The following is a 22,645-nucleotide window of genomic DNA, read 5'->3' as shown; positions in this document are numbered from 1 at the left end:
CATTATGACAAAATAATAAGGGGAAAATTCCAAAAATGGGCCCGAAGTAGAGTCATTTTTTCAAATAAGGGCTTGAAGTGGTCAACTCGTCTCAAATAAGGGCTTGAAATGATCAAATCGTCTCAAATAAAGACTTGAAGTGGTCAAATCGTCTCAAATAAGGATCTTTAGCCAGCCGGTGACTATTCGTCGCTAGAGAAGAGGTATTTTAGTCAAAAAAATTATAAGTATATTTTTTTGATTTTTTTCACTTTCTTTTTCTTTTCCTTTCCTTTTCTTTTTTTTCTTTTCCCTTTTTTCTTCTTCCCCAGCGGTCAATGCACCTGGCCGGCGACGGCCTCAGATGAGGGCTGCCCTTGCCGATGTCGGGCGAGGGTCGCCTTGCTTGGGCTGCCGGCGAGGGCGGCCACCGCTTGTAGCCGGCGACCTCCGCTGGCCCCAGCGATGGCCGGCAAAGGGAAGAGAGGAAAAACAAAAAGGAAAAGAAAAAGAAAAAAACATAAAAAGGAAAAAAGAAAGAAAAAAATTCAAAAAAGTAAAAAGACGAAAATACCTTTTAGCCGGTGAAGTCAAGTCCTTATTTAAGACTGATATGGCCACCTTAAGCCCTTATTTGAGACAAGATTCATTTCAGGCCCTTATTTGAAAAAAATGAGGACACTTCAGATCATTATTTGAGACAAAATCCACTTAAGGCCCTTATTTGCGAAAATGACTCCACTTCAGGCCCATTTTGGAATTTTCCCAATAATAAGGGAAAATGACACTAAAAGTGACGTAACTTTGGTACGGCACTCACTTTTATATTTAAATTTTTCAAGCAATCACTTGAATGCCATTTTTTGTGAAAAAGATGATAACTTAAGTGCCATTGCCAATTTGAATAGCTGGAAAATCCGACGTGTCACTTTTTAAAAAATAAATAGTCCGATGTGGTTAGCCGGAAAGAGCCACATTTTAATTAACTATTATGATGGACTTAATTTTTATTTTCCACACTGGACATCAAATTTTTTCCATTTTTCATTTTGCAGAGGACTACAATCATAGAAGAAGAAGTTGACGACGATGAGATGCTGATGAAGATGAGGAAGGCCATGAACACCTGGACACATAGGTTGATGACGAAAAAGAAGATGAATTTTTAAAAGCTAAATGACATCTTCTCACGTTTATTTGCCCTAAATTCAAGAATCTTTCTCTCTCTACTCCATCTTCGGTCACTGCTAGCCTCTACCCCAGCTTCTGTAGTGTTGCCAGTGTCGTCAACTCCTGTTCTCATGCCGCCACCCCAGGCGAAGACGAATCTGGACTCCGACCTCCGAGACTCGCTCCCAATTTCACCTTGTTGATCCTTGACACTACAAACTTCTTGTACAACACGTCAAGATCTTGCTCCTTGGACAGAGTGATCCCATTGAGGATGAAGTCGCAGTACCCAAACTCCGAGTGGTCGCAGAGGGTTTGCTTGTCCTGGTCAATCTACAAGACATGATAGATTTGTCCTTGCGATCTGATTAGTCACGGATTGGGCCGTTGACTTCGATAACCCACAAATAAAAAGATCACGAACTCTTTCGTATAGCTGGTCCTTTACTCGAGTGCTAAGCTTTGCTATTGTCCCCCTTCTTTTTCCACTTTTTTGATTGTCATGGCTTTTTGCGCTCATACAAATTGCCACTTCGTCTTTCTGAAATTTTGAACTTTTGATTGAGTCTTCACTTCTGCCTAGAGGATCAATTCTACGTCAAGTTGGTTCGAATTCCAAAATGAATGCTTTTTTTAGCTGGGTCATTATCATCTGCCTCTGCCTCTGCCATGGAAACAAAAACTTTCCATAGAGGATTCATACTTAGAAATTAATACGTTTACATGAAGTTCAGCGTATATATTGTTTGCTTACATCTCGCTTGAGCTAATTCCTTCCAATTTATTAGATTGATTATTTTTGGCGAATTTTGCTATCTTCAAATTCGTTAATATATAGATTATTTAAACATATCTCTATATGATTGACTTCCAAATTACATTGATTCCACCAGAAGAACAACTCACTTCTTTGTTAACAGTGACACAATAAAGAGAAACTTAACACTCTGACGATAAATATAGCAATATAGCAGTATAGTTGCCTACAGAGAATAAGAAGTTACAAACATCTGTAGCGAAAATGATTTGATATGTATATGGCTTATTCTAGATAAATTGCCTAAAATCTATGAATGGTATGGCTTTGTTACACAGCTGCGGGGCACGCATTCATTCTCTTTTGATTCATCCAGGGAAAAGAATTCCGCAAAAATTTGTAACGTGTATTTAGTGTATGTGAGCTGACTCCATCTCAACAAAGCCCCATAAGTTAACATCAAACGGTTATAATAGCACTTCATATAACCACATATTATATGAGTTTCATTTCAGTTCTTATATACATAGAGAGAGATTGTTGGGTTAAACTCGAGGCTTTTGCTTATTACATAAAGTTGGGTGAAACTAAAATTACCAGTTTACCCAAAATGGAGAGTTATTCTCTCATCGCAATGCATTCGACAAAATCTAGCCCGTTCCTCTTGGAATATGTTTGCATGTCGCTCCGGAATATCATTTTCTATCGACATAGTTCATTGATGCTTATTTGTAGACTATTTTCTAAAAATGCCAATAAAAACACCACATGCTTTAGATTTAACTTAAGAAAATACTAGGGGAGTAGTTCATTTCACAAATCTCGTTGAATTCAAAAGATATATCATAAACAAAAGGGTGTGCTACGCTTATGAATCCTTTTATTCGCTTACTAAATGCTTTTTTTTTTTTTGCACGATATTTTCTTTATGACAATTAGTATACTCCTAAAGTATCAGGTGAAATCAAATAAAATGTGATTAATTTAAAAGTACGCTGATAGAGTTACATGGTAAGTTTGTATTCTATTCTCAATTATCATCACCTTATTTATAATAATTCCTCTCTCATTCGTGCAGCCCTATATTTATTGCGATTTAGTTAGTTAATGATGTGGCAATACACGTGACACTGTTTGAGAAAAAATCTTGTCTTGTTACCCTATGGGCTTGAAGCTTCTATGATCCCTCGAGAGACCAATTCACTATCATATTCAAATGCATTTTATCGTAACTTACTGTGAGTGGCAGCCAGGGGACAAAACGGGAGTTTTCCTCATATAGCTTTAACTCGAGGGGCAAAACATTGATATTTTAGAAATAAAGGAGGCAAACTGAAATATGAAAATAATGTAAGGAGGGCGATTTGTATTTTTCGCGACTTCAACTACAGATATTAAATAAAGAAAAGGAGGGGGAGACTAGTTGTTTCAATTTAAATGCGTCAACTCACTTGCCTAAAAAAATGCGGCAACCCACAATAGCTTTCTAAGAAAAATACGCTTTTCACTTGCGGAATGATTTTTGGTAGATGAGTTTTGATCCGAAAGAATTATTACAAAACAATAAAAATTTAATCCTCCACTTTAGTAGGAAATATTTGACCAGTGCTGAATCGTATTTTTAAGTTTCTTCGGGCATATCCTGTTGTGTGTGCGCTTGGCATTTTCCTTTTCCTTATCGAAAGAAAAGGAAAAATAATAACAAAAAAGAAGGTTCTCTCTACTTTTTCCAAAAAAAGAAAAGAAAAGAAAAACATTGATACGTTCCGAGTCCTAAAATATCGAGGGTTTTTTGTCATACATAAGTCAAGCTGAAGGAGGGAACTCTCTTGTTATTTTTCAGAAGAATTATTTGAAATTTGAATATACTTTGAATATTTTACTAAACATTTTTCTATATTCAACTTTGACTTGTGTCCTCTATCAAAGACAATGTAAAATAGCTTAGCTTCCATCCACAATCTACTACGCACCCGAAACTTCAAAGATTAAAATGTTGATTCTTCAGGACAAATAAAAAGTTTTTAACAATTTTGGCTGAATGGGTTAAGGCCAGTCTTCACTTCTAATTCTTCATTGACAAATAAAAACTATGCACACTAGAAGATGGAAGAGATATTTGTATAGCTTAATGGCACTAGATTCATTTTGTGTTTTTCAGACATCTTCTTTATTAAACTTATATACGATTGCACCATGAAGCAAAAAGAGACTGGCAATATAAACAAAAACAATCCTTCATAAGAGAAATAACATTTCAAGCTGGTTTAGGGACATCTTTATTCACTGAAATTACATTGCACAACTTAAACGGACACTCCTCAAACAGTTTCATTGTCCAAGAAATTTGATGGCCTTCCGCTTTGGCGTCTCCATCCACTCAGCTACTCTTCTCTCCAGCATTCTCACACCTCGCGCAAGCCATTTGGGCCATCCCGTTTCAAACGCAATGTAAGATATGGAAATCCCAATTACGATTCCAGATGCATAACCGATCCACACTTCTTTTTGTTTGAACCAACTCTCATGCCCTTTGTGGTTGAAACTTGACGAGGACGATGGCGGCGAAGGTTGAGCATCGCCAAGGCATGCTTTTTGCAAGGGAGTTCCACATAAGCCGGGATTCCCACCAAACGAGTCATTTGAAAATGTGCTCAAGTGCTTGTCTTGAGGTATGCGTCCCATTAGTTGGTTCTTGGAGAGGTTTAAGTATCCAAGGGATGCCAAATCTCCCAGTACTTTAGGAATTTCCCCACTAAGCATGTTTGAAGATAGATCGAGCCCTTCAAGTTCAATCAAGTTCCCTAGAATCACAGGAATGGAACCATTAAGGTGGTTATGAGAAAGGTTGAGCCCTATGAGAGAGTGAAGATGTCCAATGACTCCTGGGATATCCCCTTGAAAAGAGTTATGTGACAAGTCAAGGGTTGTGAAGACGGTGAAGATCTTTTGTAGCTCAATCTCTTTCCCTTTTATGCTTACGGTCACGGAATTTTCATATCCCATCATCCTTCCAAAAATCCGTGTCATATACAATGATTTGTCTTGTTCATTTTTGCAGTTGATCATGGCTTTAAGGGTCATTATCAAGTTGGCTGGCAACGGACCGCTAAAATTGTTGCTGGAGGTCCAAAATGTGTAACTTAGGAAAGAGATGAGCTCCCATGGGAATATTCAAAACATCCTTGAAATTGTTGGACCTCAAAATGAGAACTTTGAGCTCTGGGAGTGTTCCCAACCATCTCGGGAACGTATCCTCTATTTGATTGTTACTGAGATCTAGAATTTCCAGATCTTTACATTTGACAAGGGATCGGGGCAATATGCCTTCAAATTGATTTTGACTCAAGTCAAGAGTCAACAAGCTCCAAGAAAATGATTGAGGAATTGTGCCCTCGAGGTGATTCATTCGCAAATTCAAAACTAACAGATTGGTGCTTAAATTTGTTAAGCATCGAGGCAAGCTACCTGTTAAACCATTCTCGGACAAGTCAAGGTGCTCGAGCTGAGTGGCATTGCATATCAAGGAAGGGATCTTTCCTGTTAGATTATTGTGGGCAATGCAATAAAAAAATGTGAAGGGAGATGGAAGTGGAATTGGCCCTTCAAACTTGTTGTTGGATAACTCTATTACAGCCAATAACGTGTTTAAGAAAACCTGTGTGGACCACTGCCCAGTAAAATTATTGTAGGAAATTAACAAATATTTAAGAGCAGGGAAGGAGAGTTCAAAGGCAGTGAGGTTGATACTACCATGAAATCTATTGGCACGCAAAACAAGCATATTCAGTTGCGGTGCTTCCAGCCAATGTGGGAATATATCACTGAACTCATTGTCATCGAGATCTAGTATCGATAAGTTCACACATTTGACTAGGGAGCGCGGTAATGGACCTTGTAATTTATTGCTACTCAAGACTAGATACTCAAGATTGGTCATATTACCAAAACATGGTGGCATATTCCCAGAGAGATAATTCTTAGATAAATGTAAGTACTTGAGCAAACTCAACTGGCAAATTGAAGAGGGGATCTCACCGGTGAAACCATTGTTAAAGGCATAAAAGTTCAACGTAGAAGGCGAAGGGATCAAGAGTGGCCCTTGGAATTTGTTGCTGCTCAAGTCTAGATAGAAGAGATTGGTCATATTACCAAAACATGGTGGCACATTCCCAGAGAGATTATTGTTAGACAAAACTAAGTAAAAAAGTGAATTCAACTGGCAAATCGAAGAGGGGATCTCACCGGTGAAACCATTGTCGGTGGCATAAAAGTGAGAAGTAGAAGGTGGAAGAATTGGGAGTGGTCCTTGGAATTTGTTGCTGCTCAAGTCTAAATAGAAGAGATTGGCCATATTACCAAAACATGGTGGCATATTCCCAGAGAGATTATTGTTAGACAAAATTAAGTACCGAAGTGAATTCAACTGGCAAATCGAAGAGGGGATCTCACCGGTGAAACCATTGTCGGTGATATAAAAGCGAGAAGTAGAAAGTGGAAGAATTGGGAGTGGTCCTTGGAAAGAATTGTTTTGAAGGTAAATATACTGCAATTGCTTCCAGGGCAATTGTTGTATACCTCCCTCCAGGAGGTTATGAGAAAGATCTAATAATTCCAATGTATCATGGCCTATTCCCCAAAACCACCTCGGGATCTCTCCACTAATCCTATTGGAAGAGAGGTATAAGTATGTCAATCTTTTTGACAAATTCAAGAAATAGGGGAACTTGGTCAAATTGCAAGAAGACAACCCCAACAACTCAAGCTTTGGGAATGTATAGTTCAGTGTGTTGGAGGTTAGACTTAGATCTTGAGAAACATTGAGCACTTGGAGATTTTTAAGCTTTGAAAGAGTTTCAAACTCTACAACCCCGCGAAAGTTATTCCCAGCAAGATACAGAACTTGAAGTTGCTTGAGATTCCCTAGTGATGAGGGGATGTATCCTGTGAATCTGCAATCGTTAAGATCTAAAGTCTTCAAAGTCGTCATGTTACCAATTGAATCGGGTATTTCTCCATAAAAGCTCGTACTACCAAGAGACAAGTACTCAAGAGGACTAGTCCAATTGGATTTGGGAAGAATCCCAAACATGTCGAGGTTTGAATGTAGATAGAGAGAAGTAAGGCTCGGTAAGCGAAAAGCAGTATCTGGAAAAATGCCCCCTAAGGAACAAGCTGAAACGCTTAAATGTGTCAAAGAAGAAGAAAAATTCGCAAAGGACATTGATGATACCATAGACATGTTTACTTCATCAAGAACAAGCTGTCGCATTGCTGTTAGATTTTGAACAAGCATGACGAAGATTGAATTTTCCAACATGATAGAAGGGAATGAGTATGATTCATCATAATTGCAAGAGAGATCAAGTGATACCAGCTTAGAGAGGCGAGAGATTTCACTAGGAATGGTACCAAAAAAGTGTGAACGAGAGAGATTCAGATGAGTCATTTCTACAAGTGCACTCAGATTAGGGAAAATGTGTGAGCCAACAAAGTTATTACCGGAAAGGTTGAGGATCTGAAGATGGCGAAGGAGAAGGAGGGAGCTATTGGATTGGAGAGCGCCACGAAGCCAACTGCAACTAAGGTCAAGACCAACAATGTTACCGGTGACACTATCACAAGTGACACCGTCCCACGAGCAACAATCGAGGCCCTTGCTCCATGATTTTGTCTTTGGATAAGATGGATACCAATAACAATAGTCTGACGCCCTGCTATCAAGCACGAAGGAATTCTTAAAAAGGAGCAAGGCATCGCGTTGGTCAGGAGAGCAAAGGGGCGAGGCAAAGGGAAGGGAGGAATGTAAGAGAAAGAGAAAACAGAGGAGGCCGAGGATTTGATGCAACCCCATTTTCACTTTAGCATGCAAGTGAGTTAAGTGGCAGTGGAGAGTGCTTCGACTTATATTAACATAAGTCTTCTAATAAGCCATGTCATCAACACAAGTCTTCTCTGAAAGATCTGTCGGTGTGGGCTCTCTTAGATTTTCAACTTCTTCTCCGCCCATCGTTTTCGATAAGATGACTTCAACTTGCCTTGCGGGTTGGGAGAATATTTTCCTATTCTTTTCCCCGTGCTTGCAGGCGCAATTGGCGTCGCCTTGGATGAAGTATTCCATTAATTTGATATTAGTGTATGTAATTTTTCACAAGTATTTTATTTGGGTTGTTGACTGTTGAGGGTAGAAAATAACAATAAAAACACTTGTTGAATTAGACATGTAAAACTCGGCCTATAAATTAGAACTTGATTAGACCATATCTCCTTATCTACTATCTAAATTTTAAAATAAATTAAAGCTTATGGAAAAATTTCCACTTATGTTTTTAATAAGTTAATTTCAAATTAAGTGGATTTTAGATTGAATTATTTTCAATTTAATTCATTCTTAGTAAAAGATATTTGATTGAGTTAAAGAGATTGAATCATTTAGATAAAAAGTTTATCAATATTATCTTTTTGTAATCAATTTCGAATTAAGTGAAGTTTTTTTTTTCGGTAGGAATTAAGTGAAGTTTAGATAAAACTATTTTCATTTTCATTTTCTTCTAAACATATTGTTTTAACAAAGCAACCTTTCAGTTTTTTGGTACACCTTATATATATTTGGATCACGTCTAAACTTGAATAATACAAGAGTACTCGGCATTAATATTTCTCAAAGTTAAATTATTGTGGAATTTAATGTAGAGTGATAAAACATCTTTAAGTTTAATAAATTGCTTGTCAAATATTTCGCGGTCACGCGGAAAGGGAAAAGAACAGACACAGGATATGATAGAATTCTGTGTTTTCTGCTTGAGCACATTGCTTTAGGACAGCGGTGCACTTAATCATAAGTGCTAAGAAGTCGAAGTCTTCTTGAAATGATAGTACTGGGGTCACATATTTGAAATTATCGTCATGGTGGGGTTACTTGGGTGTGAAAAATTTTTGGCGCCGTAGAATTTCTTCCTTAGCTGGATGCAGAAAAGCCAGCGGAGGAGTTTTTAGGGCATCCATTCCAAATGGGCATATACAAACTGGTACTAATAAGTTGGGTTTTATTGGTGATCTTTTCTTGCAATGTCAAATCAAGCATGGAACACGATTGTTCTACGGATACACAATATGGAAGTCTTGTCCTCTTATCTTGAAAGGCATATTAGTCAAGTCTATGCATGGCTCTGGTCATCACTATTTAGTAGACAAATGTGGAAAATCTATTGTGAAGACGGCAGTCATTTATGAATATTTTCGAGTGAGGCAACTTTGGAGCTCCAATACCCTATTTACTATGGCAACCATGTGTGAGAAAGGTAAGTCCAAGATCTACTATTCATCTGCAAGTTCAACAAAAATTTAGAGCGGGATGATGGAATGTCTAATGCTAATTCTTAAGGGATGTATTTCCATGGTTGATTCATTCAATAAGACCGGCTAAATGGGCTTCTGTTAGTAAGTACTCAATTAAGAGTTGATTAAAAAAAATAAAAACTAATGGGTAATTTAAGTTGGCAAGTTTCTCTAATGTTGGTTCGTAATTGCGAAAATATGAAGAAAAAACATACCTCAGTTTTTGTTCAATTTCTCTAAGAAAAACCCCACATTGAAAAGATCAAATTGCCCCTCCTTGCAAACCCATTTTAGCGTATTGCTTATGGGAGCATTTTGGGTGGGTGTTAGAATTATTGTAAAATTTAAGATATGGTGATAAAACATCTTTAAGTTTAATAAAGTGCTTGTCAAATAATATGGCGGTCACGCGGATCACGCGGAAAGGGAAAAGAACAGACACAGGTCTGGTAGAATCCCATGCTTTCTGCTTGAGCACAATGTCTCCAGGACAGCAGTGCGCTTAATCACAAGTGCTAAGAAGTCAAAGTCTTCTTGACATGATATTAGTGGGGTCACAAATTTGTATTAATTGTCTTGGTGGGGTTACTTGGGTGTGGAAAATTCTTGATGCGATAGAATTTCTTCCTTAGCTGGATGCATGAAAGCTAGTGGAGGAGTTTTTAGGGCATCCATTCCAAATGGGCATTCACAAAATGGTACTAATAAGTTGGTTTTATTGGTGATTTTTACTTGCAATGTCATATCAAGCATGAAATGTGTGATTGTTCTACGTACATATACACGGTATGGAAGTCTTCTCCTCTTTTCTTGAAAGGCATATTAGTCAAGTCTATGCGTGGCTCTAGTCATCACTATCTAGCAGACAAATGTGGAAAATCTATTACGAAGACGTTAGTCATTTATTAATATTTTCAAGTAAGATAACTTTGAACCTCCAATACCCTGTTTACTACGGCAAACTCGTGCTGAGACAGGTACAAGTCCAAGATCTACTATTCACCTGCAAGTTCAACAAAAATTTAGAGCGAAATGTTGGAATGTCTACTGCTAATCTGGGATATGTTTCCATGGCAGATTCAGCTATCAAGATCGGCTAAATGGGCTTCTGTTGGTAAGTACTCAACCAAGAGTTGATAAAAAAAAAAAAAACCAAAACTAATGGGCAATTTAAGTTAACATAAGTTCGCAAGTTTCTCTAATGTTGGTGGAAATTAAAAAAAAATTACTTCATTTTTTATTCGATGACCACTTATGTACCTCTAAAAAAAACTCACGTTGAAAACACTAAATTTCCCCTCCTTGCAACCCCATTTTAGTGAATTGCTTATGGTTTAGATGGTTTGATCTTTAGTTGGTTTTGAGCATTTTGGGTGGGTGCAAGAATTTGGGATTGTACATGAGCATTTGGAAAGAAAATGACATTTTTGTATATATATATATATATATATATATATATATATATATATATATATATATATTTTTTTTTTTTTTTTATCGACCATTTTTGTATATTAACACAAGCATAATTGATACAAAGGAGCAAAATGGTCTCCAAAGGTAACTCTCATGTACGTATTTAATATTTTCAAAAGTAGAGATGTATAGTGGTCATTGGGTGAAAGATGAGGTATGTTTTCGTATTTTCCCTCAACAATTTCCTATAAGAGTTAGTGAATGAGAGCGTTTAGTAAATTATACAAATAAAAGTTTGTAAGTTAGTACAAGAGTTTCAAGTATTGACAAATTACCAGCAACTCACCTCGAAAAAGATATCAGAATTCTTTTTACTTATGATTTTCCGGCCCTAATCAACGTTTATTAAATTTGCCACCACAAAAAAGAATAGAATTCTGCGTTCACTAACAATATTAAGGTTGTGCGACAGGTCGCTGGTTCAAAATCCCATGACCTTGAAACCTCTTTTTTTTTTTCTTTTTTCAAAATGAGTGACGTTAAAACTTTACAAAGAAAAGGAAAAAATATTGCAATTTGGATTTCTTCTTAAGACATAATCCATAAGATGTTAGAAAACTAAAGGACTGAAGATCCCGAATTTGCATGGATGAACAAAACTCATGCATAATCAGGATCAAATGTGGAAACGTGAAGAAATTCTATATAACCTCCGGCCATTGATGAAGCTTGATTGCAAAGCTAACTTGCCGAGCATTTAACAGTCATAGAATGGGTACTTCTAACCAATTACTCTCTCAATATCGATGGTGTGTTTTCAGATAATGAGAGGATTTGGCTTAGACCTGTTTATATCTCCACTCGCAATCCTTCATATAATGTCTTTCATCAAGACGTTATCATGACTTTTGGGCGATCACAATACAAATGGGCAGTTATTATGCAACTTAACGTGGATAATAAACGTTAACGAAATTAACTGAATGTGGGATCACATTATTGATATTGTAACATAAGAGACATAAATTTTCCAAAGGGGAGTGATATTTAGAAATTAACACGTTTACATGAAGTTCAATGATTATATTGTTTGTTTTCCACCCACTTGAGCTAACTCCTTTGATACTACAAGATCGATTAATCTCAACGAATTTGGTATTTTTAAATTCGTTCATACATAGATTACTAGTGAAACATATATCTTTATGGTTGACTTCCGAATTTTAATGATTTACCAAAAGAGCAATTAACTTTTTTGCTAAGTGTTACCCAAAAAAAAAACACAATGACGAACAATATAGCAATATAGCACGTTAAATTATATTATTCATGACGCCTATCCACATCTTCCCTCGTAGACAAAGAACAAGAAATCACAAAACATCTGTAGCAAAAATGATTTGATATGTATATGGCTTATTCTCGATCAATTGCCTAAAATTTTTAAGGACGAAGGGTTTGCTACTGCACGTGATTCTCTTTTTATTCATCTAGAGAAAGCAACATCACACAAAATTATTACATGCACTTGATGCGTGTGGGTGTGTGTGGGCCGACTCCATCTCAATAAAGCACCATAAGATCAACATCAAGCGGTGACAATGACACTTAGGGGTGTTAATTTTTCAGGTCGGATCCGGTATTAGTGGAAACCTGACCAAATCCGAACACGACAATTATGTGCCTCTTGTGAGCCGAACTGCCCAAAACCAGAACCGAAAAATGGGACGGCTCCAGTTTTTCGGTTTTTTCCTTTTTTTTTTTTCTTCTTCCCCTCTTCTGCTTCCTTGCATCGCATTTTTCCAATTTACAATAAATATGGTGCTCAAATCACTAACCCAGAAATAGGGGTGTCAAAAAAGCCCGAGCTGACCCGGCCCGGCCCGACCTGAAATTTTAGGGTATTTTAGGGTCAAGTTTTATTTTCTCTGGGTATGGATTTTAGATGTGGATATTTATTAGGATCGGGCCGGGCTGGGCCGGGTTGGGCCGGGCTGGACCGGGTTGGGCCGGGCCGGGGGTTTTTTGACCTAGCACCAAATATAACCCTTCTCCCCTTCCCCCTTGCTCTCGTCTCTCTCTGGTGGCCGTGAATCTCCTCTCTCCCCCCCTTCGCTCTCTCTGTTCCTCCTCGCCCTTACAATGGCGGCCATGAAGGTTGCGAACATGGCCGTGGTGGCCTTCATCCTCGCCCTCACGGCGCTCGCCGTGACCGCCCAGGTCGAGGCCCTGGCTCCGCAGCCTTCTTCTTTTAGCCTCCAATTCAGCCTCGACCGCGACAGGAGATCGGAGGACAACCTGATCTTCCTCGCCTCCCACACCGTCGTAGGGATAGCGAAGTCGTCGATCCTGGACAGCCCCAGGTTCCGGCATGTTCGATCGATCTCGCCCTCGCCCCCCTCGACCCGGAAGCTCGTCTGCTCGAACAAGTCCAGCGACCACGTGTGGAGCGAGGCCGAGGCGGAGGACAAGGAGTCGTCGGGCGAGTGCAACGACGAGGACGCGTCGTAGTCATAGTGCTTCGCGGCATTCCGGCCCTCGAGCAGCCTCCTCGTCGACCCCCGATTCGTCCTGGACTCCATCGGCTTCGCTCCAGAGAAAAAAAAACCCTAAACCCAACCCGGACCGACCCGACCCGACCCTATTCTTGGAGTATATGCTGAACAGGGTCTTGGGTCGGGTCGGGTCAAGCCTGATCCTGTATATTTCAGGTCGGGTTGGGTATCATGAAAACCCGACCCGACCCAACCCAATGACACCCCTACCCAGAACATCAACATAATCTACAACTTCTACATTGAGCAAACGGTAGACATCAGAGAAAGCGAACAAATTTGCATATCGTTACAATGAGCTACAGCCAACGAAGGAGCTCACAGCACCAAAAACCTTCCAACCCAACACTTTAAACCCGAATCTCAGCAAGCCCGAGGCTCAACCAAGTTCTCGGACCTGGATAGCCGTATCTGACGACTGCGCTTCCCCTTGGAGCTCTTCTTCAAAATCGCACGCGGAATGAAGTCAAACATGAAGAAGAAGAGGATGACCACGACCACGACAACGACAAAGTGAAGAATCGCAATGGGGAGGATAGTAAATTGGAGCACGGAGGTAAAATCAGAGATGGACTTCTCTGTTCTTTGCACGATCCGGAGGGGACGTGCAGATTTTGATGGTTCGGTTCGATTCAGGCGTTTTTGGCACCCCTAACGATATGCATTCGCATACTGTATGAGTTCCATTTTGGTTCTTTGTCTTGTGTAGAGAGAGACTGTTGGATTGAACCGAGGGCTTTCGCATATTATACAAAGTTGGGTGAAACCAAAATTGCCAATTTACCCAAGATGGAGAGTTATTCTCCTGTTTTTTTGTAAGTCTTTGCAAGATTCAAGTATCAACATCTCAATGCATTCGATTCGACGAAATCTAGCCCGGTTCTTTTGGACCACCCATTGTTTCTTGTTACTAGGAATATGTTCACCCGTGGCTTCGGAAAATCATGTTCTATTGACATGGTTCATTGATTCTTAATTCTAGATTATTGTCTTAAAGTGGGAAAATTATCAAAAAAATCTTAAACGTATTGTACTTGTGCCAATTTAGTCATAAATCTTTTAATTGTGACAATTGAGTCCTAAACCTTTTGACAATTTGTCAATTTAGTCTTTCTGATCAATTTTAGCATGAAATCGCCGACATGGATGCCAGTCGTCCTACGTGGCATAACCGACACTGACGAGAATAATTTTTACAAATTTTTAAAAAATTTCTAGTTTTTTATTTCATTTTTTTTCTTTTCTTTTCTTTCTTTCTCTTTTTCCTTCTTCCTCCGCTGATCGTCAGGCCTCAGCAACGGCCGGCAAGGTCGAGCCTCGCTTGAAGCCGCCGAGGTCGGCCCTTGCTTGTGGCCGATCGCCAGCCATCGCCGAGACCCGGCGACCAGTGGAGAAAGAAGGAAAAAGAAAAAGAAAGAAAAGAAAAAATATTTAAAAATTCAATCTTTTTAAACTGTAAAAATCATCAACGTCAACGTCGGTTGTATCACGTTGGTCAACTGGTATCCACGTCAGCAATTTCCGACAAAAATTAGTTAAAATGACTAAATTGGCAAATTGTTAAAACGTTTATGGTTTCAATTGGCACAATTGAAAGGTTTAGGACTAAATTGGCACAATTGCGATAAATTTATGACTTTTTTAGTAATTTCCCGGTTTAAAAGTGCTAACAGATCACCGTATGATTTAAATTAACTTGAGAAACTAAGGGGAGAAGTCATAAATATCACAAAATACAAAATATATATATCATGAAAAAAGGGTACGCTAAGCTCATAAATCCTTTTATTTGCACACTAAATGTTTTTTTATGCATATTTTCTATATGACAGTTGGTATTCTTCTAAAATATTAAGTGAAAACAAATAAAATGTGATGAATTTAAAAAAAACAAAACAAAAATTATGCTAGTAGATTTATATGGCAAGTTTGAGAATGATTTAATCCAAGCCCTACCCGCCCAATACAAGGCAACGGATTAGGGGTAACACAATGTTTGACACCCAAGCAAACATGCCTTTGACCAAATGGTCTCGAGCGCAACTTGAGATCAAAGATTTCATGGAATTCTACAATTTATATTAAGTATTACAATTCGCTACGTTCTTCATCGATGCAAGAGTCGAGATATTTGTTGACAAGAGTCGTTATAAATGATGGAAGACCGCATGGCATCCAACACACGTATCATGTCTGGAATGATGGAAGCATCGCTCTCTTGTTCAAGTTCCTTAGCACATTTCGCACCAGGTTCGTTATGCCGCCAAGAAGGCCTGAGCACGCTAGGCACTCATGCAATCCAAGCGTCGAGAGGCGTTGGGCAAAGAGCTCACCATACCCATTGAGTTCGTTCTTAGTTCTCTTGTCATTCTACTAGGCAAGATTCAACAATGATCTTACCATAAGTCCTCCTATGAAAACCTTATTTTGACTTCTCCTTCCTCAAAATGATAAGGTTTAGTGGACTTCTCGCAACGTCATCCACGACAAACCGCCCACGATTTTGGGGTTTTAGCTTAACAAATGGACCGTTGCTCAAAGGGCTTTCATTGAAAGCAAACAGTTTTTTGATAATTGAATCTCTCAAATTATAATAACTGAGACCAATCAACTCACAATATCAAAAATAAGTTAAAATTAGTTAACCGAGCATGTCACCTATCTTATAAGCTCTAGTAGCATTTGAAATTGAGATTGGCTCATTTCGGAAACGGATTCCTAAAAATACGGAAAGACGGAAAAAAATTCCTAAAAGATGAAAACTTGAACTAACGAGTAATATCAAAACATTTGCCGAAACGTGCCCAAGAGAACTTGAATCACCGATCGTCTAAATTACATCACCAAGAAGGACGTACCTTGTTTTTCATGAATTAAATGCTCCAATTGCAACGTCGAGAGAGTGCGCTTCTCGGTCGTCGAGTAAGGGCATTTTTGCTTTCAAGTGAGAGAGTTTCTTGTTGTGAGTGTGAATGCCAAAAATTGACTGACAGAACATACGTAACTTTTCTGCCTCACTCTTTTGTTCATTTTGCAGTTTCCCACAATAACTGCCTCGACGGTTATTTCTCTCTCATGGACCCTTTCAAGATTAACGGGTTGGGTTAGCCCAACATGGATGGCCCAATAGTCACAAAGCCCATCATCTCTCATTCGCATATGATGATCTAAGCATAACTCTCTCTTCTCTACAATGTTCATACTAGCAAATAATCCATGGGACCGGCATAATTCGAGAGCTCGTTGCCATGCATCTGTTAGGAATACATAGCAGCTCAAATTGGGTATAACGTTTTCGAGTAGATATAGTATGCAGTACCCTAGATCAATGAGTCACATTTATATCTCTCTGGATCTCTTTTAGTATCTCGTATATTGTATTCACAACTATGATTTACTCAAAATCATAATTGGTCGACCTGTAAATACAAAAATAGAATGTGACATCATAAACAAATTGATCTTCTTCTTTCCTTAAACCTCTCTATTTCAGTTCAACTCATTTTTCTAGAAATGCCCCATTAGATCGAATCATTCATGACCATTGGCAACACCCTAGGATAGCGCACACTGAATAGAAACTTTGAGAATAAGTTAAAGTCGTGAGGGCACTAAATGAGGAACTCTTCTCCTCAAGAGTCTCACACGGCATAAAGTTGAGATCAAAACTTTTGCCACTCTTATTAGTCGTCTCATGCATACGTAGTATGAAATACATATTATGGTATTAACTCCTTTCCCATGGAGCGTATGTCTTCACATTCAATACCGTACAGATGATAGTTTAGACATACTTAATGTCTAAACTTGAGTTCATGCATCTACTCTCCCAAAGAATCCATCAAAACTCACATCTTGCATCAAAAACAGATAAAGAAAAATATGTGGGCTATTTTACTTTCGGACATAGTAAATATTATGTCCTCATCTTAACACTCAGCTAAGGCGACGTTTATATTTTAAGCTTGAGCTCTTGATTATTACTCAGATAATAAGCTTAAAATTATCTCATCTCTATTTATCACACAGTAAATAGAGGCGATTACCCGTGTGAGTGGGCTAATCTTATCTATCCGACATACTTTCTCAGCATAATTCACTAAGTATTAAGATGCATAAATACCAAATAAACTCATAGGCATTAATAATGATATAACAACTTCATTTAAATGTGAACATTCAGGGAATTTACAATATTCAGTACATCAGTGTCTACGCAGTCCTAGAGATTTTACATGACCATAGAAAACATCTCTAAGAATTGGCTTCGTCATAGGATCTACTATCATTCTATGCATAGATATGTACTGCAAGTTCACATCCTTTCGTACTACCATATCTTTAACAAAGTTGTACTTGGTATCTATATATTTGGTTTTGCAATGATATTTCGAACTTGTAGCATGCTCAGCAACACCTAAATGATCCAAAAATCTCTTAAGCCAAACTCTCTCTTGTACTGTTGCTGACAATGCCACGAACTCGACTTCCATGGTGGATAAGGCTATACATGTTTGTTTCTTACTCCTCCAAGATATGGCACCATTATTTAGTAAGAATACAAATCTAGAGGTAGATTTCCTTTCATCTAAATCTCCTCCCCAATCAGCATCTGAGTAGCCTTCAAGTCGCAAATCCTTTCCTTGATAACTCAGAGAATAACTAGCAGTACCCTTTAGATACCTCATGATTCTTTTGACGGCTTTCCAATGTACTTGACTTGAATTGGATTGGTATCTACTTACCATTGCAACTACAAAACATATGTCAGGTCTTGTACATATCATGGCATACATTAAACTTCCAACAGCATTAGCATAAGGAACATATTTCATTTGTTCCTTCTCTTGTGGAGTCTTAGGACACAATCTACGGCTTAATCTTTCACCTTTTGCAATAGGAGTATGCATGGGTTTACAGTCATGCATACAAAATCGTTCAAGAACTTTGTTTATATAAGTCTCTTATGAAAGAGACAATAATCTCTTGAAACGATCTCTTAAAATCTTAACTCCAAGAATATATGCAGCCTCACCCATATCTTTCATCTCAAAGTTGGACGATAACCAACTCTTTCCAGTATTAATCAACTCCACATTACTTCCGGCAATCAGTATGTCATCAACATATAATGATAAGATCACAAAATGATCTTTGGATCTTTTGATATATACGCAATGATCTTCATCAATCATTGTAAAATTATATGTCACTATGGCATTATGAAAACGTATATACCATTGTCTCAAAGACTGCTTAAGGCCATATATCGATCTTAAAAGTCTACATACTTTTTGTTATTGGCCTTTAATAATGAAGCCAACGGATTGCTCCATGTAAATTTCTTTTTCTAATTCTCCATTTAGAAAAGCAGTCTTTACATTTATTTGATATAATTAAAAATCCATACTTGCCACTATTGCCAGAATAAGGTGAATTGAGATAAATCTCACTACAGGAGAAAAAGTTTCCTTATAATCAATTCCTTCCTATTGATTATACCATTTCTCCACGAGGCGAGCCTTATATCTTTCTATTGAGCCGTCAGCTTTTTGCTTTATTTTGAGAATCCATTTGTTCCTAATAGTTTTGCGTCCTTCTGGAAGATCAACCAGCTCCCAAACATGATATGACTTCATTGACTCTATTTCTTCTTCAATTGCAAACATCCATTTTTCCTTATTAGGGCAACTTAGAGCCTTATTTACATTCCTTGGCTCATCTTCATCTTTTGGAGCGACCATGAAAGTTTCCCCTTCAATGTCAAAATGTCATCGGGGAATACTTTTGCGACTTGTTCACTATACAGGAGTCTGTACACGTGGTACATCATTCTCCATTATGCTCCCACTTGGATTAGATAATGACGGTATCGTCTCATCAAACGGTTGCAATTGAGATTGAGTCGAATTTAATTCCTCACTTCTCACATTGCTCCCACTTGGACGAACTTAATCAATTTCATTATTAGGATCCAAAGTTTCAAATAGTGAGTAGTCCTCACCTATTTCGCCCTTCTTAGGAAACTCATTCTCTAAGAATGGGATATCTCGTTATTCAAATTCAGTTATACTCCTACTTTTTTGCTCACCTATAAACACATATCATTTTGAGTGCTCTAAGTATCTTATGAAAATACTCTTCTTGATTCTGGGACCCAGTTTTCCATATTTGTGAGAGGGCTCGTGAGTATAAGCAGCACAACCCCAAGAATTAAGAAAACTTAAATCGGGTTTTCTACCTGTCCATAACTCATACGGAGTGGAAGTAACTGATTTAGAAGGCACACAGTTAAGTACATAGGCAGCAGTTAACAAAGCATCACCTCAAAAAGTGATTGGTAAGTTAGCTTGTACCATCATGGACCTAACCATTTTCAATAGGGTACTGTTTCTCCTCTCGGCAATACCATTTTGTTGAGGAGTATATGAAATAGATAACTATCTTTCTATTCCTTTTTCATCACATAAATTTCTGAACTCATCAAATAAATATTCTCGACCTCGATCGGATCTTAATGCTTTTATTTTCTTATCTAATTGATTTTCTACCAAGTTTATAAATTTCTTGAAGCAACTCAATGCTTCAAATTTATGAGAAATCAAATAGACATATCCAAATCGAGTACAATCATCTATGAATGTGATGAAATATACAGCCCCATGCCTTGCTCTTACATTCATTGGACCACATATGTCAGAATGGATTAGTTGCAAAGGAAACTCAGCTCTTGTGCCTTTTCCGAATGGTTTTCTTGTTGTTTTCCCCATCATGCAATGCTCGCAAATAAGCAAATCGACTTTTTCAATATTGCCTAATAAGCACTCTTTGGCTAATCTATTCATTCGTTGTTGGCCAACATGACCAAGTGTAGCATGCCACACATTCACATCATTATCATAGGAGTTGGAAGATGTAAATAGGGAATAACAAACGTTAACATCACAACAATTAACATTTAATACAATAAAACCATCCAAAAAGTATCCACAACCATAGTAACTCGTATCCAAATACAAGTCTACACCACTATTATGAAGTTCAAATTAAAACCAAGTTTAACCAACACTAATACAAACACTAAATTCCGATGAATCTCCAAAGCATATAATACGTCATGTAGGAACAATATGCGTCAACCACACATCATTAACTGGCAGGTGGCAATCCCTTTAACTTCAGCTTTGGAGTTGTTCCCTACATAGATCCATTTCGTTCCGATCGAAATCAGTCGGAACTCCACCAAGGCATCTCTGTCTTTTGCTACATAGTCTGTGGCTCCTGAATTACAGTCCACAAAGGATTAGACTCAGTTAGAAATACAGAACTTGACACATAAGCAAAGTTCTCAAGAATGCAAGGGGTGTTTACCTTTTTTGGCTCGCCACAATCGCGAGCGAAGTGGCCCTTCTTGCTACAGTTGTAGCACTTCACCCTTGATATCTTCTTAACAAAAGGACGCTTTTCGTTATCATGTTGGTTAAATTTTGGTTTCTTACTCAAAGAACTTGCTCCCTTGCCTTTCCATTTCATAAACCTTTCGACACGCTTGTGCTTGGAGCTCGAAGCCCCATGTGAGCTAGAACCAGCATAATAGATGTCGATTTCTAGTTTCGTCACCAGGAGGCGATCATCTTCCAACTCAAAATGGCGCATGACATCTTCAAAGGTCTTGATATTCTCATCATGGCTCAGGTGCACCTTCATGTACTCCCAGCTTTGAGGCAAGGAACAAATCATTGCTTGCACTTGCTGCTCATCAGTCAGAATGTGTCCGGCATCCTTCAGCTCATTAATCATGTTCGACATCTTTCTGAGGTGTTGTTTCATGGACTGACCATGAGGCTTCTTATACGAGTCAAACCCTATAGTGAGTTCTCTTAGCTTGGTCACCGATGTATGATCAAATCTTGCTGCTAATGCTTCCCACATTTCTTTGGCATTCTCAAACGCCTGAACTCTCGCATGATGTCATTCTCCACACTACTCAGTAACGTGATGCGAGCAATCGAGTTCTTTTTCTTCCAAGCAGTAAATGCCTCTTTATCTCTCTTATGTTGTGCAGTATTTCCATCATTAGGTTCTTTCATAACTTAGTTAAGAACTTCTAGTGCCTCTTGTTCTTTTAGCACATATTGGATTTTCATGTTTCATATTTCATAATTTTTGCCGTTCAATTTTTCTCCTTTGATCAGTTTAGCTACTATGTTCTTAGTTGCTGAAGCCATGGTATCTAAACATTTCAGACACATACGCACGAATTATTAATGCCACTCATTTATGCATCAATTTTACACAAACTGATTATATTAATGAGTAATTTCACATAGGTTTTAGATTCGAAAGTTCAATATGTTCCCAATTATCATCTAAAATTGTAATTTGAAATTATCGTTAATATAATCATTAAGGTCAAATTACGTTCTTTAACGTTACAAAAACTTTTAGAACTCCCACTCAACCACATGACACTAATAAGACAGATATTATAATAGAATAGTACCATAAACTATTCACAATAAAAAATTTCCATCAACATTCATTCACTAAATACTATTTTCATAAGGAACGAATCCAGCATAGGAAAGAAACATCAACATCAACATGAACAGTAATATCCACCTAGGATATCTAAAACTAACCTAAAGTGAACATATCCATAAATGATTACGAAAGTTAAAATAATAAATAACATTAGGTCTTAATCTCTTTGCAAAGAACCGGGATGGAATCATAAAATTCCTTAGGAAGTTCTTTCGAACTGTTCCCCAACCAAGAAAAGACCCTTGCAATTCCCTTAGGTTTGCACCACAGCGCATTCATTCTGCACCAATTCATCCCACGTGTTGACGTTCTTGTTGCCATGACCCTAATGTATCTTCTCAGGAAGGCTTCTACAATCTTATCATATCTCAATGTTTTAGAGTTCTCGAAAACATTAAGGAACACCATTTGCTCTTGTCTAGGAAGAGTGTCATAAAAATAATTAAATTTCATATCTTCTGTCATCAAGCCTTCGTGTCAAATGACTTCTTGTATCATTTTGTTGACTTTAATAACATGGGTCAACATATCAGTATGGCCATTCTAAAAACAGCCAACTAGCTCTCTTCTCTTCCTCTCTATGTATGCCCCTTGTTTGGCTGTCCTATGGATAATAGGGGTTCAATACCTTCGTACCATCGTTCCTGCAACGAATGTAGAAAAAATCAAAGGATTAATTTTTAATCAATGATATAATATTGCAAGAAACACATTCTACTCCCTTCATCCCCCCCTCTTTTTTGGTGGTCAACAAAGGTCATCGCTGGTCAATGCCAGTCAACGGTGGTCAATGTTGGTCAACGATCAACAAATGACCGGGTCAGGTCAATGGGTCATACGGTTCTGCAGGTCGGGTCATCGGGTCAGAAAATCGGGTCGAATCGGA

The 22,645-nt window shown here is 38.1% G+C and overlaps 2 protein-coding genes across 2 annotated transcripts; both read right to left on the bottom strand.

Moving 5' to 3' along the window:
• Nucleotides 1-4,237: 4,237 nt before the first annotated feature.
• LOC115674918 (putative receptor like protein 25) lies at nt 4,238-4,915 on the bottom strand. The gene has a single exon (XM_030597438.2). It carries the CDS (start codon nt 4,913-4,915, stop codon nt 4,238-4,240), a length of 678 nt encoding a protein of 225 aa, XP_030453298.2.
• Nucleotides 4,916-5,015: 100 nt separating this feature from the next.
• LOC130139692 (receptor-like protein Cf-9 homolog) lies at nt 5,016-7,760 on the bottom strand. The gene has a single exon (XM_056317230.1). It carries the CDS (start codon nt 7,758-7,760, stop codon nt 5,016-5,018), a length of 2,745 nt encoding a protein of 914 aa, XP_056173205.1.
• Nucleotides 7,761-22,645: the final 14,885 nt, after the last annotated feature.

The sequence above is a fragment of the Syzygium oleosum genome, unplaced genomic scaffold (assembly GCF_021117445.2).
Source record: "Syzygium oleosum isolate NSW1041296 unplaced genomic scaffold, Sole_v2.1 Sole_v2.13, whole genome shotgun sequence".
Lineage (NCBI taxonomy): Eukaryota > Viridiplantae > Streptophyta > Magnoliopsida > Myrtales > Myrtaceae > Syzygium > Syzygium oleosum.
The sequence above is the reverse complement of the archived record's forward strand: the minus strand, read 5'-3'. Positions and strand labels throughout refer to the sequence as shown.